The sequence below is a fragment of the Ochotona curzoniae genome, unplaced genomic scaffold (assembly GCF_017591425.1).
Source record: "Ochotona curzoniae isolate NIBS_2020 unplaced genomic scaffold, NIBS_Ocur_1.0 contig_3498, whole genome shotgun sequence".
NCBI classification, from domain to species: Eukaryota; Metazoa; Chordata; class Mammalia; order Lagomorpha; family Ochotonidae; genus Ochotona; species Ochotona curzoniae.
In genome coordinates, this window is record NW_024465885.1 from 45,076,409 (window position 1) to 45,093,079 (window position 16,671).

The 16,671-nt window shown below is 51.8% G+C and overlaps 1 protein-coding gene across 1 annotated transcript in view; it reads left to right on the forward strand.

Moving 5' to 3' along the window:
- The first annotated feature begins 5,650 nt into the window (after positions 1-5,650).
- Positions 5,651-16,671, forward strand: part of CLIC6 (chloride intracellular channel 6) — a 37,470-nt gene continuing 26,449 nt past the window's right edge. The window contains exon 1 of the mRNA XM_040980437.1: positions 5,651-6,763. Within this exon, the coding sequence (XP_040836371.1) occupies positions 5,651-6,763 (1,113 nt within the window). The remainder of the gene's footprint in view (positions 6,764-16,671) is intronic.

Genomic DNA, 16,671 nt, shown 5'->3' on the forward strand with positions numbered 1-16,671 from the left:
TGAAGATCCCGCATATGGAAGGAGAATGCTATAGTGACTAAAGGTTACTTAAGGATCAAGGCTTTTGCCTCTGGTTGCCCACCCTGAAGCTGTCACTTCTGTTTAAACCCTTTGGTATTTAAACAGCTAATCTCCTGGTAACAATGTGTAAATCTCGGTGTGACTTCACAGCAACCTTCATAGCCCTGCTTGACAATTCCCTTTGTGTCCTTTTATTGGCACTGACTTGACCCTTGCTAAAGTACTCACCAAAGTCAGTGGGTAAGAACACCTATGAAGTATGCCTTGTGACATTAGCTTGATTCCAATGTATACAAACCAAGTAAGAAAAGCATCCTTAGCATCGATTCAGATGGATACACATGCACACGGGGGCACGTTGTGTGTGCACACTCACTCATTCATGATTTACTGAGCTATCAGTGTGTGTCTGGCCCTGTTCTACGCAGTGGCAAAGACATGTGCCTTCATGACACCAACCTGGAGGAGGAGGTGGCATGGGTCAGACAGATAGTAAGTAGAACTTATTATATGTCCCATGGAGAAAATTGCTAAGTGACAAACAAGGTCAAAGGTTGGCAATGAGTGGATGCTATGTTTAGAACACGGTGCTTGGGAGAAAATAGGCCAATCAGAGACCTCAGTGAGGCAAGGAAGCAAGTCAGTAGGATGCAATGGACATTTCAGGCATAGGATGCCCAGGGAGGGACAGGACCAGCACGGATGCTGATGTGTGAGGAGTCAGGGACGTGTGTAGCTGTTCCCCATCATTTGAAGGAGACCAATACCTCCAGTAGATTCCTGAACCTGCCGATGGTACCAAGCTCTACATAGATTTTATCTTCTGTGTATACACTTCTGTAACAAAGTCTACATTCATAATTTATAAATTAGGCACAATGAGAATTGCAACCATTATTGAGATCATAGAAGAATTACTGCTGGGACCGGCACAGTACCCTAGTGGCTAAAGTTCTTGCCTTGCACACCCGGGATCCCATATGGGTGCCGGTTCTAATCCCGGCAGCCCTGCTTCCCTATCCAGCTCCCTGCCTGTGGTTTGGGAAAGCAGTCAAAGACGGCCCAAAGCCTTGGGATCCTGCACCCACTTAGGAGACCCAGAAGAAGTTCAAGGCTCCTGGCTTCAGATTGGTGCATCTCCAGCTATTGTGGCCGTTTGGGGAGTGAATCAACAGATGGAAGATCTTCCTCTCTGCCTCTCCTTCTTTCTGTATATCTGACTTTCCAATAAAAACAAAATAAATCAGGCCCAGCACAATGGCATAGAGGTTAAGGTCCTCGCCTTGCACACCTGGGATCCCATATGGGTGCCAGTTCTTTTTTTTATTATTATTTTTTCATTGGAAAGGCGGATATACAGAGAGGAGAGACAGAGAGGAAGATCATCCGTCCAATGATTCACTCCCCAAGTGAGCGCAACGGGCCGATACTATGCCGATCCAAAGCCAGGAGCCTCTTCCGGGTCTCCCACGCGGGTGCAGGGTCCCAAAGCCTTGGGCTGTCCTCGACTGCTTTCCTGGGCCACAGGCAGGGAGCTGGAAGGGAAGCGGGGCTGCCGGGATTAGAACCGGCGCCCATATGGGATCCCGGGCGTGCAAGGCGAGGACCTTTAACCACTTGCGCCACCGCGCTGGGCCCGGGTGCCAGTTCTAATCCCAGCAGCCCCGCTTCCCATCCAGCTCCCTGCTTGTGGCCTGGGAAAGCAGTCGAGGACGGCCCAAAGCTTTGGGACCCTACACCCGTGTGGGAGACCTGGAAGAGGCTCTTGGCTTTGGATTGGCTCAGCTCTAGCCTTCACAGCTGCTTGGGGAGTGAATCATCGGACGGAAGATCTTCCTCTCTGTCTCTCCTCTCTGTATATCCACCTTTCCAATAAAAATAAAATAAATCTTAAATAAATAAATAAATCTTTAAAAACAAAAGAATGGTTACTGCTAACAGTAATTAACAGTCCAGATGCTGCTGGACCATCATAGGTGGCCTCACTCTTGCCTCTTGGGGCCGGTACTTAGTGAAAGCAGGGCTGTCTGAATACAAGTACTGTGATGGCCAGGGCAGTCAATGTGTAAGAGACAGCCCCGAGTGGACAGTGTGGATGTGCCAGACAAAGGGATGATTCACATTCTGGACAGGCTGGAGTGAGATGGCACAAGATTTGCTCGTGTGATTCTGAAAGGCGGGCATTGAAAGAGACTGCTTATCTTAGGAATTAGTCCTTGAATATCTTCAGCTGTAGTTGATTGTGATAGCTGAAACTGAGAGATTTAAAACCTCAGATTATGTGAACTATGGTAGTAGAAGACAGGACCAGAAAGACACTGCTTAATTTTTAGGACCCCGTCTATCTTAGAGAAGGACTTGGTGACATTTTCATGGTGTAAGACAGGAATTCTGAAAGAAGTCGAGCATAAAACTGGCATAGTCAGACTTGGGAGGCCAGTGGAGGCTCCATGGCTGTGGGGTGGAGTGGAGACTGCAGAGAGAAGCAGGAACCAGATTAAGAGGTGACAGCAATAATCCCTCAACAGGACGTCATAGTGGCTGGGATCAGCGTGGTGGCAAGGGACAAGAAGGGCATAGGTTGGCTTCTAGGGTGTTTGGGAAAGTGGAGATAATGGGGTTTACTGGCAGGTTGGACATGGTAAGGAGACTCAGGGTGGTAAGTACGCGTGTCTGGGCACACGGACTGGCAGTGGGTGTCTGTAGAAAGCTTAGTACTCCCCACAGTGACCTGGCTTCCGTGGTGATTAACATTCACTCTACTCACTCAGTGTAGAGAGGGTAGAGACCTCGTCAGTACTCTGTTGCCATAGATACAGTGCCCAGGACAATTTATCTCCAAAGGAAGAAAATGTTTAATATGAGTTATGGGGCTATGGAAAACATATTAAGAGCTGTGTTAGTATCCTCTTTCGTATTTTCAGCATTGGGTCTGCATTTACTTTTGAAAAAAGTTTATCACAAAAGCTAAATGAATTTTGCAAAATTAAATGATTCTAAATTTTTTAAATGCACAGGAAGATAAAGCACCTTTGGGTGATGTATGGGATCAGGTGACAGGACAGAACACACCTGGTTCCCATTGTTCTATGAGGACACTACCCAGGACCGCCCGTCAACCAGTCTTATCCAACACCAAGTCCGCAAGCCCTTCTTGGCTCAATGAAAAAGTTGATTCTAGAAGGGCTAGCCCTTCCACAAAGCCAAGGCATTTCTGCCCAATGTTCTTGAGTTAAAGTATATGGCATATTACTCCTCACATACTATATGTGCTCTTTATTTGGCTCCTTATGAGAGCAGAGCAATGGGGACTATGGGCTTGGTGCTGAGAACAAAGTGATGCCAGTAACTTATGTTTTCCCAAATGTGAATAAAGCCCCACAGCCTTACAGTGTTTAATGCTTCCTGGGTTTACAATCCTTTACATGCACTTGTGCTGGTCGCTGTGAGCTGCTTTGGAAGTTCACACAGAAGCAACAGCAGTCTGCCCCAAACTCAGCTGCTGGTGACTCAGTTGGAAGGAAGGGAAGGGCTCTAGAACTCTCCATGGTTTTCTCGGTGTCACTTCCCATCTGTGGTGCTGCTGAAGCCTTCCCACCTCTGATGGCACGGTGGTGTGACATGTTACCAAACACACAGAACAGGCATGCAGCCAACTTCCTGAGACCACACGTGATTTCGTGAGCCTCGCTTAAGCACTGGGAGCTTGGACTGTGGTGGCTGCTAGGGCTACGTGTGCTGGCTTCAGCCTTCCTTGAGAGTGAAGGTGGTACTGCCTGCCTGCCCCAGGCGATGTCACTGGACTTCCTCTCTGGGTGCCTGGAGCCACTGCTGAGCTGGCTGTTTGGACATGTCCCACTAGTTCACCTGTGCATTGTGTAGGTGTTGCTTTGAGGCAACGGCTCCTGAGTCTTCCTTCCCAGGTAGGGCACATCTGGGAGGCAGATGGGCCACTGTTGCCCTGTCGTCTTCCTTGGTTTCACGCTCCTATAGCAGAATGCCCAGACTGGGTGATTTATAGGCGGGAGAAGTCGATTTCTCCCTGGAGGCTAGAACGCACAGGACCAAGGTGCTGGATCTAACAGAAGCCTTCTTGCCACATCATAAGAATGTAGAGGATCCCATGGGAAGGCAGCATCATAGCACAGGATACATGCCCCATGGGAAGACAGCAGGTGCACCCACCTGGCTTCTCAAAAAGCCACCATTGGAGTCCCCAAGTACCCAAAAAATGTCTTCCTCCGAGTACCACCAACACACAATTTGGGTCTAGGTCTCCAACACGCGTGTTCAAATCATGGCACCTATCATCCCATCAGTGACAGGCAATGGGGGGTTCAAAGGAGACCCCCAGCAATGGTTCAACATGTGAGGTCAAGCCGAGACACCCTCTGCTCTGTCAACAGCAGCAGAAGCCTCTGTGCACACCTGTGGACACCGGAACAGTATGGAGCCAACAGGAGCCTGACACAAATCAATCCCAAATCGACTGTGTCTTGGTGGGTAACGAGTCCATCCTTACAGCTTCCAGAAAGCCTTCTCATCCTTTCCACCATCGCTTCATCTTCTGCAAGGGAAATGGCTCAGCTCTGCCATCCGGATTGATTGCTAATTCACTCAATTCCATAGCCTCCTTCTTTTTCACAGCTGGGACTTTCTTCTCAGCTGGGGAGCCCTCCAAGCCCTTAGCACCACAGCACTAGAGGCTCGGGGAGGATGCACAAGAGAAACACAGGGGCAGGCTTCAACCGCTTGGGAGCTGATCTTCACCACCACCCGCTCCAGGGCAGGACAGCTGCTACTTGGTCATGCCTGGAGAGGCAGGCCCATTTGGGCTCAACACAGGCTGTCTGCCTGCAGAGCCGCTCAACTGGTTCTTTTGGCGTCTGTGTTCAGGCTCTCTGAGGACGACATTGTCAGAAACTCCCCGAGGTGACTCTCCGAGTTCCTTTCCCCCCAGGATTCTGTCCTTGCTTGTGGAGGTCCAGATGCAACTGGGGCATCTACTGTTAGGTCCTGGGGAAGGCTGAAGCTTCGCCTCCGGGGTAAGCTGGGACGTGGGTGTTTGCACACTGGGTGTGTGTTTGGGGGGCGGCGGTGGTGGTTCTGGTGGTTTAAATGGTTCTGGAACTTGAAGGAAAGCCAAGATCTTTCCCTTAAAATCCCCAAGGGCACAAGCTGGGCAGTCATTGGCTACACTCCCGACGACTAAACATAGATAGGAGGAGGAAAGGCAAACCCCGCCTACATCGCCTCAGGATGGAATTGGCACCAGGGACTTCTCAAGCCCAGAGCGACACGGTCTGGAGCACTACGAAGGGTGAGGAGCCAAGCAAGCTTCTCGAGCCGTGCGCGCCACCTCTGCGGCTGGCGCGTCGAGACTGGCTCCAGCGATAAGCAGTGTGGGTGAACTAAGCGCGCAGAAAACTGAAGCTGGTGAAGGTGCGCGGCGTCCAGGGGTTCCGCGGACTTGGCCCCGCGCATACGGTGCATCTACTGGGCTAAACTTTAGCGTCCGAGGCCCGGAGCGGAACCACTGGACCTTGGCTCCGGGTCCTTCGCCAAGCTCCACCAGCCCCCTCGACAGCGTCTAGGAGGGGTCTCCGGTAAAGGGCAGGGATCCGCGACCATGGCCGAGGCCGCGGTGGCGGAGGGAGGCGCTCCGGGTCCTCAGGGGCAGCCCGAGGACTCAGCACTTACGGAAGAGAGACCGGGAGAAGTGGCGCCCGCCGGCCGGGAGGCAAACGAGGGCGAAGCGGAGACGCCGAGGGGCGAGGGGGCGGGTGCAGCCGCGACAGCCGCGGCGACGGAGGAAGAAGGCGGGGGGCCAGACGCAGTGGGCGCGCAAGAGCAGGTAGTGGGCACGGACGAGCAGGTGCCGGGAGCGGGCACGGAATCGGAGGTTGAGACGCCAGACACGAAGGGGGCGCAAGGCGAGGGGGAGGTCGAGGAGCGGGCGCAGGAGGGTACCGAGGGGCCCCAGCTAGGGGAGGAGGCGAACGACACCGAGCAGGTGGAGGAGGCGAGTCCGGGGAGCGCAGTGCAGAGCGAGGCTGCCGAGGGGGCTGAGCAGCAGGTGGTGGACCCTGCGACCCCAGAGGCGCAGGAGGAGGCCGAGCCGGAGGAGGAGGCCGAGCCGGAGCCGGAGGCGGGAGACAGCGTCCCCGGGGCGCCGGGGGACAGTGTAGACCCGGGAGACAGCATGGACGCAGAGGGGTCGGCGGCAGGCGCGCAAGGGCCCGAGGGTGAGCCACAGGACCTGGGGGGTTGCAGGCCCCAATCCCAGGCCGAGGCGACTGAAGTCGCAGGGGTGGAGAGTGAGGGCCACAGCCCAGGGGAATGTGTGGCGGGCGCAGAGGCGGAGGCGGTGGAGAAGGACGCGGTGGAGAAGGCAGAGGCGGGTCCCGGGCAGCCAGAGGGGGCAGAAGCTCGCGAGGATGGTGACCAGGACAGACCCGAGGGAGGGACGGAGCAGCAGGTGGAGGGACAGGAGCCGGGCCCGGAGGGGCAGAACGCCGACGCCGCCGTCGGGGACCAGGAAGGGACCCTGAACGGCAGCCCCGATGGAGAGGCGGCGCCGTCCACGCAGGTCGTGCAGCAGACGGAGTTGAGCAATCACTTGGCGGAGGGCGGCGGCGAGCGCGACGAGGGCCCAGCGCCAGTGAACGGCCGTGGGGAGGACGGCGAGGCCTTGGAGCAGGGGCACCCGGGCCAGGAGCACGACATCACCCTCTTCGTGAAGGTAAATCCCGCTTCGCAGCTTTGAGGACGCTGCCTCCTATCCTAAACCCGGACATTTCACAGCTTGGGTCGGGCGGTGGGCAGGAGGCTGGACAGAGTGTAGGGGGAGGCGCCGAGCAGCTCGCACTTGGTTATTTGGGGTCCGGACACTGGGGCTAACGTCCTGGACCGGTGGACCGAACGGGGGTAGACTATGAAAGGATTAATCTAGGAAATAGTTTCAGGAAGTGACCACCTGCTAGTGTTGAAAAGGCTAGACGTGGCAAAAGGGCCCAGGTGGGTTCTTTGTGGAAAATGTCCCTAGGATGGAAATCGCAAAGGCCCAGACCTGAGCAGCATTTTCAGCTCCCAAAGCATCCGCCGTCCTGGTGGAACAGAACAGGCACGCTAGGGGGAAGGCGGAAGCTGCTGTGTGCTTATTGAACGTACCAGAATCAATGCTGGAAGAATTCAAGGTGCTGGCGGCCCGAACATCACCCACTTGCAGCTCATCGGTTTGTTCTGTAGGAGACACGGTTGAGGAAGTTTGAATTTAAAGAAATAATATATATATATATATATATATATTTTGACAAGGCATCAGAAGCACAGGGAGAAAGTCCAGCAGTAGTGCATACCAAGAGCTTTGTCCAAAATGAAAGAAAAGAAAGCCCCTTCTTGAAGGCCTTTGGCCACAGCCGGGAAAGCTGCAGCTAATCAGGCTAAGAATGTGCATTGCCAGGGAACTGTAATCCTGCAGAAATACTTCCAGGCTTATACATGCCAGGTGTGGCCTAACCCTCCTGGGCGGGAATATAAGCTGAGTCTACGAAGTGAAGGGAAGTGCTCCCCAGGCGATTAACTTGGGAATTTTGAGAAGCAGGTGGGAGGCAAGGGACGTGGGGACAAAGGGAAGATGCCATTCCGGGCTTCTGAAAGACCCAGTGAGTGCGTAGCCCTCAACGGGCCAGAAGGGCTGGTACACCTGCCGCGGGTGGTCCCAGGTCTGCTGAGCAATTTCTACGGTTCTTATTTTACTTTTGACTTCCTAATTAGTCCCCTGCTTCCATTTTCTTCTGTTTTAGAGTTATTTTGTATAGGGTTCATTCCCCAAGTGGCCACAATGGCCAAGTCTGAGCCTCTCTGAAGCTAGGAGCTTCTTCCGGATCTCCCACGTGGGTGCAGGGTGTCAAGGCTTGGGCCGTCCTCCCCATCCTTGACTGCTTTTCCTGGTCACGAGCAGGAAGCTGGATGGGAAGTGGAGCAGCTGGGACATGAACCAGTGCCCCTATGGGAACCAGTGCCCATATGGGATCCCTAAGCCACCATGCCAGGCCCTCCTACTTCCATTTTTTTTTTTTAAAAAAAAAGATTTATTTATTTTTGTTGGAAAGACGGATATACAGAGAGGAGGAGAGACAGAGAGGAAGATCTTCTGTCCAATGTTTCACTCCCCAAGTGACCACAATAGCTGGAGCTGAGCCAATCCAAAGCCAGGAGCCAGGAGCATCTTCTGGGTACAGCATCTTCCCACACGGGTACAGGGTCCCAAGACTTTGGTCTGTCCTTGACTGCTTTCCCAAACCACAAGCAGGGAGCTGGATGGGAAGCAGGGCTGCCAGGATTAGAACAGGCACCCATATGGGATCCCAGGCATGCAAGGCGAGGACTTTAACCGCTAGGCTATCGCGCTGGGTCCTGCTTCAATTTTTAACCCACTCCAGTCTAGCTACTTCTTAATGACCAGGGAGCTGGGATAGAGGTCTGAGCATTTTTCTCCTTAGTGTAACGTTCTCCAGTTGTTCAATGCAGACTTTCAGATAAGCCCACACTCCAGATAAATCCAGGGTTCCTCAGGTCACAAGGCCCTGGGCAATGTTATCCAGCCACTTTTCTGCCATCTTCCCTTGGTATCGCTGCGAGCGCCCTCTCTTGGTGACTCAGGGGACCGCTACCTTAGCTGTATCCTGGGAGAACTACATTGTTTCTTGACTTGAACTTTTGGGCCAATGCAGTTTTACCGCCCCTCTCCCGCACTCCTATGCCTGCTCCCTGTTTGGCTTTCCGATACATTTCCAGATTCGTCACATACATTGCTTTTCCTCCAGAATGACCGCTATAACCCTGGACTAAGCGGAGGGTCCTTACGTTGACGCCACGCTCTCACACACAGGGATGGCTCTTGATGCTCTGCCTCTTCCTTCCTCTGTGGGGTTCCCAGCCCTGTCTCCAGTGCAGACCCCACGTGTGGGATGTGATGGGGGTTTGAGCGGGTGGCTGGCTTTCTGCCCGGGCCCTGTGGTTGGTATAGTGAGGGGGAATCTGGGATCAAATGCTCCCCTGCTGCTTTCCTGCTGTGTGACCTTGGGCAAGTTCCTTAACCTTGCTATGGCTTTGTTGTCTCATTCATAAATGGGGACACTAAGTATCTAGGATAGTACTTAGAGTAAGCATAGCAGAAACATGAACTCGGGTTGTCACAGTTGCTCAGCTCCCGCAACATTTCATTGCTTTCATCCCCATTTCATCTTTCTCCCTTCCTTCCTTTCTCCCTTTTTCTCTCTTTCTTTCTTTCTCTCTCTTCCTTTCTTTCTCTCTTTCTTTCTGTTTCTTTCTTTCTTTCTTTCTTTCTTTCTTTCTTTCTTTCTTTCTTTCTCTCTCTCTCTCTCTCTCTCTCTCTCTCTCTCTCTCTCTCTCTCTCTTTCTTTCGAAGGGCTAGTTCCTCAGGGTCCCTCCTAAACCTCTATTTGGATATCATGGGATGAGAAGTGACACCACGGGTGTTCCCAGATGGTGCTGGGGAGCAGTTAAAGGACAGGTCACAGACAACTGACGCACTGTGTTTCGTTCTGATAATCGCCACGATGCTCAGTGGTCTCCCAGCTCCGCAGTGAGGCTGGCTCCCGGGGAAGGGCACTTAGGATGTGCCTGGTAGGACTGCTACGGCCTCTGGATGTCCCTATGTTGCTGCTGGTTCCTTTGGAAGAGAACAGAAGCGCTCAGGGCAAAAAACAAGCGAAGCTCCTTTAGGCTGCACTCACTGGTGCACGTTGAGATGGGATTTTGGTTGCCAGAGTTAGCCTTGTCCAGGTTCCTTCTCTGGGCTCTGTTCATTTGGCTCCTGTATTCCGTAGTGAACATCTGGTCCTCCGGGCATGGTCGTCATGTCACAGCAAATATTTATGGGGCTTGCTAGGGCGTTGCTGGGGGACAGACATATTTGCAGAGTTGTTCTCAGTGGAGAGAACTATGATGGTTTCCCACGGACCCCCCTCCCCATAAAAACACATCTTTGATCGGTTGTCCCATCTTCCATCAGTGAATGTGCAGCTAATGTTTTTTCCCCTATTTTAAAAAATAAGCAGATTGCTTACAAGTGTGCCAGGAAGTCATGACATGTCCCCAGTAATCCGTAACAATGACTGCATCAAATCCACTTCCAGTTTTCACCACCTGATATGTGTCCCATCACAGTGAGGATTGTCTTGCTATTGGTCTGTCATTTTCTGTATTGGATAAGTGTGCCAGGGAGCCAAAAGCACAGGAACAGACCGCAGACCGTTGTCCCCAGCTGGTGTGTGCCAACACAGACTGTCGTCCCCAGCTGGTGTGCGCCAACACAGACTGTCGTCCCCAGCTGGTGTGCAGCACATCGGTCGCTGAGCACACCCATCTGTAGTTTCCCTTTCTTCTACAAGTGTTGGTTACTTATCATTGAATTTTAAGGCAAACCCTGCAATGTAATTTTTGAGAAAAGTTTTTGTTTTCTTTATTCCTAATAACACAACAACAGCAAAATATTCACACTGTATTGGGGGGAAATGAGGGCTTCAGCAGTTGTGGAAATTTGGTTGCCAAAGAGGGGGCTTGCAGCTTTGGGAGCCCTCATCCAGTGTGGATGCTTGTGGTGAGGGCCCACGGGTTGGCAGTCCGAGATGCAGTTCACTGCTAAATTTCACAGGACATGCAAGTAACCTCAGTGTGACCAGTGGCTCACGCGGGGCCACGATTTCAGTTTGCCATCCCAGTGTGGTTCCTTCAAGGGAAAAAACTGAGCAGAACATCTGCATCTAGGGCTTGCCCCCGGAGAAACTTGGGGGCAGGTGTGTGTGTGTGTGTGTGTGTGTGTGATTTTTAAATTACATCTGTGTTGTGCATTCTGAAGGAAAATGGGAAAATATGTATTTCGGTGTCTTTGTTTTTAAAGGTTTATTTGAAAGTCGCAGAAAGAGCAAGAGACAGAGAGGTTCTACCTGCTGCCTCACTCCTGGGATGACTATGAAGGCTGGTGCTGAGCCAGGCAAAGCTAGGAGCCGGGAGCTTCCTCCTCGTCTCCCACATGGGCTTCAGGGGTCCAGATGCTTGGGCCATCTTGTGATGCTTTTCTCAGGCCAGTAAGCAGGGGACTGGGTCAGAAACGGAGCAGCCAGGATTTGAACTTGTGCCCATAGGGATGCCTACACCACAGGCAGAAGCTTTACTCACTATACCATACCACTGGCTCTAAAGCTCACATTCAAAAAGATCTCTTTTCTGGATTGCCTTAAGAAACCAGCTCATAAGTTTCATATGTGAAATCAGTGTGGTGTTACTCAGGGTGAAAATAGATAGATAGGACGTGATGTTGAGCTAGTACCTGTGTGCACACATGCCCCGGGGAGTGCTCACCCTGAACCCCAGAGTGAGGCCACATGACACTCACCTCTGTCCTCACCACCTGTTCCTGAGAAGCAGAATTCACAGAAGCCTCATCCTGCAGTGTCCTCTTCCGGGGTCCTTGTACAACAGAGGCAGAGCCCCCTCCCTGCTCAGGACGTATTGGCAGCAGGGCCACTGATGCAGGAGGCTTTGAACGCCTGTGGCACAGTCCTGCTGTGTGTGCACACAGGCCACAGCTCCCGTCCCTGTCTCGGGGCTGGGAAGGCTGTGTGCTCTGGTCTCCTGGGAGCTACTATGGACTGTCAGTTTATCTGCCACGATGCCTTGTTGTCAGAGAGCCAGGACTATGCAAACAAGTCCTCAGACACCTCCCTGAGGTCGTGTGTGGGTGAATCAACTGCTGATCACACTGATGTACAGTCTTTCTTTCTGCAATAAGTGCTAATGACTAGCCATCCAGTTTTAGTGTAATCCTGTATTATATTTTGTGAGTTTTGGTTTTCCTTATTCCAAATAGCACAAGGCAGCTCCATGGAAACACAGCAAAATGCACTGAGTGGAGGGGGCGGGAGAGTGGAGGGGGCGGGGGAGTGGAGTGAGGACCTCACCACTTGGAGGGATTGGGGTTATTTCCTTGTTTCTCACAGGCAGCCTGTCTCTCCGAGGGCCACTCAGGTCTCCTGTGTCCCTGAGTACCTGAGGATCTACACGGCACTTTCAGAAATATGACCCTGGTTTTGTAAGTCTGGAAATTCATCATTTGAATGCAGAGAGCAGAGCAAATGTGGGATTGGAAGGAATGTTTGAAATCTGGAGCTCTGATCCGTGCTTTGAGAGGCGCATGGGTCCTTGTGCCCTGGGCTAATGCATTGAGTGTTTAAGGATCTGTCACTCCCTGGGTATTGGGCACTAGAGTTAGAGGAAACAGTGGCAGGTGTCTTAGTCCCTTTTCTGTTACTGAGGCCATGTGCTTCGTGAAGAATGGAACTCCACAGGCCTCATGGCTCTGGAGGCCGGGGCATCCACAGCATGGTGCTGGCGTCTGCTCGGCCTCTGCTGAGTGGCCCTGCTGCATCATGGTGTGGAGGAGGCATGCCATGGCAAGGCAGAGCAGGCTGATGTAGCTGGACTCATTCCTCCCCTTCTTATAAAGCCCTTCATGCTGCCCTGGGGCCCTCCTCATGACCCCATCTCGCCTTAATGACCTCCCAAAGGATCTACCGTAATGAAGTTCCCAACACAAGAGCTTTGGGGGCATATGTTCACATCATAGCCGCGCTAATGCTTTTTTGCCCATTTCCATCTCAGCACTTTATCCAGCTTTTTGAATCTGAGGCAATCCATGATGTCCATTGCATTTAATTCACATTTCTGTTATTATATGTGAAGTTGAATTTGCTTCCCGGTGTTTAAAAATGACTGATGACTACTTCTCTGAGAGTTGGTTGTGTAGATCTTTGTTTTTTCATATGAGCGCTTGGTCTTAGTTTTCTTGATTTTTGTGTTCAGAACTTTGGAATGTTTGTTTGGCACTCATGATTTCACGGAAGCGTGCTGACTCTTTGCCTTGGAGTAATTCATCCTCTTGATTTCATTCAGTGAACACTTACAGCCTTTGATTTCGTTCACTGAACTCTTAGGACCTTTGATTTCATTCTTTGGAACCTTTAAGTGTTTCATTTTATGCTGTATTCTAGAACTTCTAAAATCATTGAAGAATAAAGTGTTTCACGCCTTTCCTTTTCCCCTTTCCCTTTTAAAAATATTTGTGTATTTATCTTACAGAGAGAGATCTTTCCCCTGCTGGTTTAGTCTTAAATGGTTGTAACAGCTAGGGCTGGGCCAGACCACGTGAGTGGCTGGGGTACAAGCATTGGGCCATCTTCTGCTGCTTTCCCAGGTACATTAGTAAAGATCCTGTTTGGAATTGGCGCAGCTGGAACTCAAACTAGTGCTCATGCCCAGTGCCTCACCGGCTGCACCACAACACCCCACCCTCTCACCTTCCTTTTAATTAGCTGGCACATGGGATCAAACACATGTCCTTTGGGAACCAAAGTCTCAGCAATGGAGATAATGGAATCATTTTAGACCCGTATTGCTCCAGGTGAAAATGTAAGGTTGACCAATTTGATCTTGGTATGACATCTGCTGAAGTGAGTTCAATCCCCTAAAGACCGTCGTGACTGTGTCATCCATAATGCTGTCACACCGAGACTGTTCCCAAGGCTGTATCTTCTAAGCTGATGTTCTCGTTATGCCTCCTTCTGTTGACAGAATCAACCAAAATTTGATGGCAGATTCTCTTGCAGATAGTAAGGTTATGTGGTCCTCATAGCTTATGTTTCCTGAGTGGGAGAGATAACTCAACTACCCATGTGTCAATTACTTCGAAGCTTCCCAAGAGGTAGCCCCATTGAGAAGCACCGGCTGTTTTAATCTAGACCTGTGCCATCTGCAAGGCTCCAGTGTGGTCTCAGTCTGCGGGAGAAGCCATCTGGTTGGGGTCGGCGTTTGGTGCAGTGGTGACAGCACTGCCCGGGATGCTCGCCTCCTGTGTCAGATTGCCTGAATTTGCATTCTACCTCTTCTTTCAATTCCCTCTTCCTGCTCTTGTGCACCATGGGATGCAGCAGTGATGGCTTGAGTCATCGAGTCCTTGCCACCCATGTGGGAGACCCGGGTTGAAGTCCTGGTTCTTAGACATCTGGGGAGCGAATCAGTAGACAGGTGGTCCCTTACTCCCAAAACCCCTCACCCTCTACCCCTGCCTTTCAGATTAAAAAAACCATCAGATTAAAAATATTCCATGATTCCATATTTTCCTTCGGCTGTGGACTCTGCCCGCTGCTTCCTGTTTGTTTTTGCTTCTGTGTTGGTTGTTCGTATCAGAGTTATGTCTTTTGATAAGGAAGCAGTTGGCTGTCTCCCATTTTTCCAAAGTTCCCCCATGGTGCCGTGACCCCTGCGCATACATTTAAGGCAAACATCTATGGATTCCTTGCCAACTATCTGACATCATGCTTTGGGCTGGAGTGTTGAGGACAGACACACCCTGCTTGCTGGATCCTTCAACCTAGAGAGTGTTCCATGAAGAAGCAGCTCCAGTGAGGAGGAGGGCAGGGACTTCTGGGACCAATGGGAAGAGCAAGCGGGGCACTAGGCAGCGACTCCTGCCAAGGAGAAGTCTTTTTTTTTTTTTAATTGGAGAGATAGATTTACAAAAAGAAGGAGAGACAGAGAGAAAGATCTTTCATCTCCTGATTCACTCCCCAAATGGCTACAATGGCTGAAACTGGGCCAATCCAAAGCAGGAGCTGGGAGCTTCTTCTGGGTTTCCCATGTGGGTGCAGGGACCCAAGGCTTTGGGCTGTCTTCAACTGCTTTCCCAGGCCACAGGAAGGGAGCTGAATGGGAAGTGGAGCAGCCGGGATGCAAATTGGCCCTATATGGGATGTTGGTGCTGTAAGGTGGAAGATTAGCCTGGTGGGCCATCGCACAGGTCCCAGGGAGAGACTTAAACTCCAGACCCTGTGGGGCTGTGCCGCAGGCGCTCCCTTCTCTTAGCAGGACCAAGGGATTCATCCACCCATTTTGATGGGGAGCATGTGTAGGTGATTGCCTGCGGAGTGTGGCCACAGCTTCCGGGCAAGAGCGCTAAGTGATGGGGCTTTCACTGGGTAGTGTGCAGACTAAACCAGCAGTGTCTCAGCGGGTGGCTTCTCTCTACTGGTACTGCTACTGTGTGAGTGTGGTAACAGAACAGCTACTAAGGTGCCACAGCCCATTGCTTCTCCTCCATTTCTATGGGAGGCAACTGTACGAAGGAACACAGCTGGAGACCAACGTGGAGACTACAGTTCCCAGGGGCACCCTCCGCCCAGAGTTGTCCAGGAGCTCACTCGCCCCCAGCTCTTGTCCAGCCACAGTGGGATATGGAGACTTGGATATGAATGAATCCTGGAAGGAAGGTGTGATGGGTTTGGGGGTCCTGGGACCCCAGACTTTCTCTCTCAGTGAGGACAAGTGGCACTTTCTTGGTGCCAGTGGTACCAGGATCTTGGCGGTTAGAGAAAAATGCAGCGATGTAATTGCTCCACCAGCTCTGCTCTCTTTATTTTAGCCTCGTCCCTGTCATCGATGGGGCTGGGCGATGGCTTGGCTTACCCCACAGTGGCCTCTTGGTGTCTTTTATGTCTCTACACTGAGACAGCCCAGAGGTGCTGACTCATCAGATACAAAAGGACCATTGTTCACGAACAGCCTTTGTGACCAATGTCTGCTGACCCCTTGAGTCATACAGAGCAGCACAGGGCAAGATGGCCCCAGACACTGAGGTGTGGAAGAGAAGGTTCTGCAGGTGTGCTGCGCTTAGGTCCTGCCAAGGTTTTCTGGAAACAGGTCAAGTTGGAGAAGGACTGGATCTGTGAGTAAACGATGGGATCATTTTGGAGGAATCCCATCGTGCGGTGGATTAAAGATGGCAGCCAACTCTTTGACTCTTGTCTCACTGAGCAGCAGGGTCTGATTCTCTTCCCTCGGTATCTGGCCTGGGCTTGCTGACTGCTTGGGAGCCAGGTACCAAGTATCAGCGCTAGCAGTGATGCCATGTGAGTTGGGTCACAAAGGACCGCATAGCTTCCTCCCGGGTTGTCCTGAGGTTACTGTGACAGAGGGGCTGTCTTTCCCCTGGAGAACCCAGCCTTACAGCCATCTCTGAAAGACCCTGGACACCTGTGTGAAGATGTCTTGCCTCCCCTGACTGCTCCATCACCCTGCTAAACACCACAGGGTGACGGGTGTCAGTGCCAGACAGGACAGAAGGATGGCTTGGGCAAGTCTGACTCCAAAGTCTCATTCACAGCCTCATGGGATGTGACAGGCTCCAGGTGCTGGCCTGTGCAATCTGGGATGGTGTGTTCTGTGGGTACTGGTGCCTGGATCCTATGGCTGATGGCTGATCCGAGAGGGTGGGAAAACAGGGTAAGGTGGGTGGTGGAGAGTGGGTCCATGCCTTAACCCGAGGTGGGCTGGCAGCAGAGGTCAGGAGGCCTCCGGAGCCAGCACTTCCATTTGAGGCTGACATTTCCTCACTCTGAGTCTCCATGGGGACTGGGATAGCTCGACATTCGAGAACATAAACCACCAGTATACGAAAACGGGCTGCGTTATTAAGCAGGGTTTCCAGAACAAGCTGTTCCTTTGTTGTAATAACTCCTCGTGAGAATTTTACAAGGAAATAAGCTTTTCATCTCCATGTAAAAGCTTCCG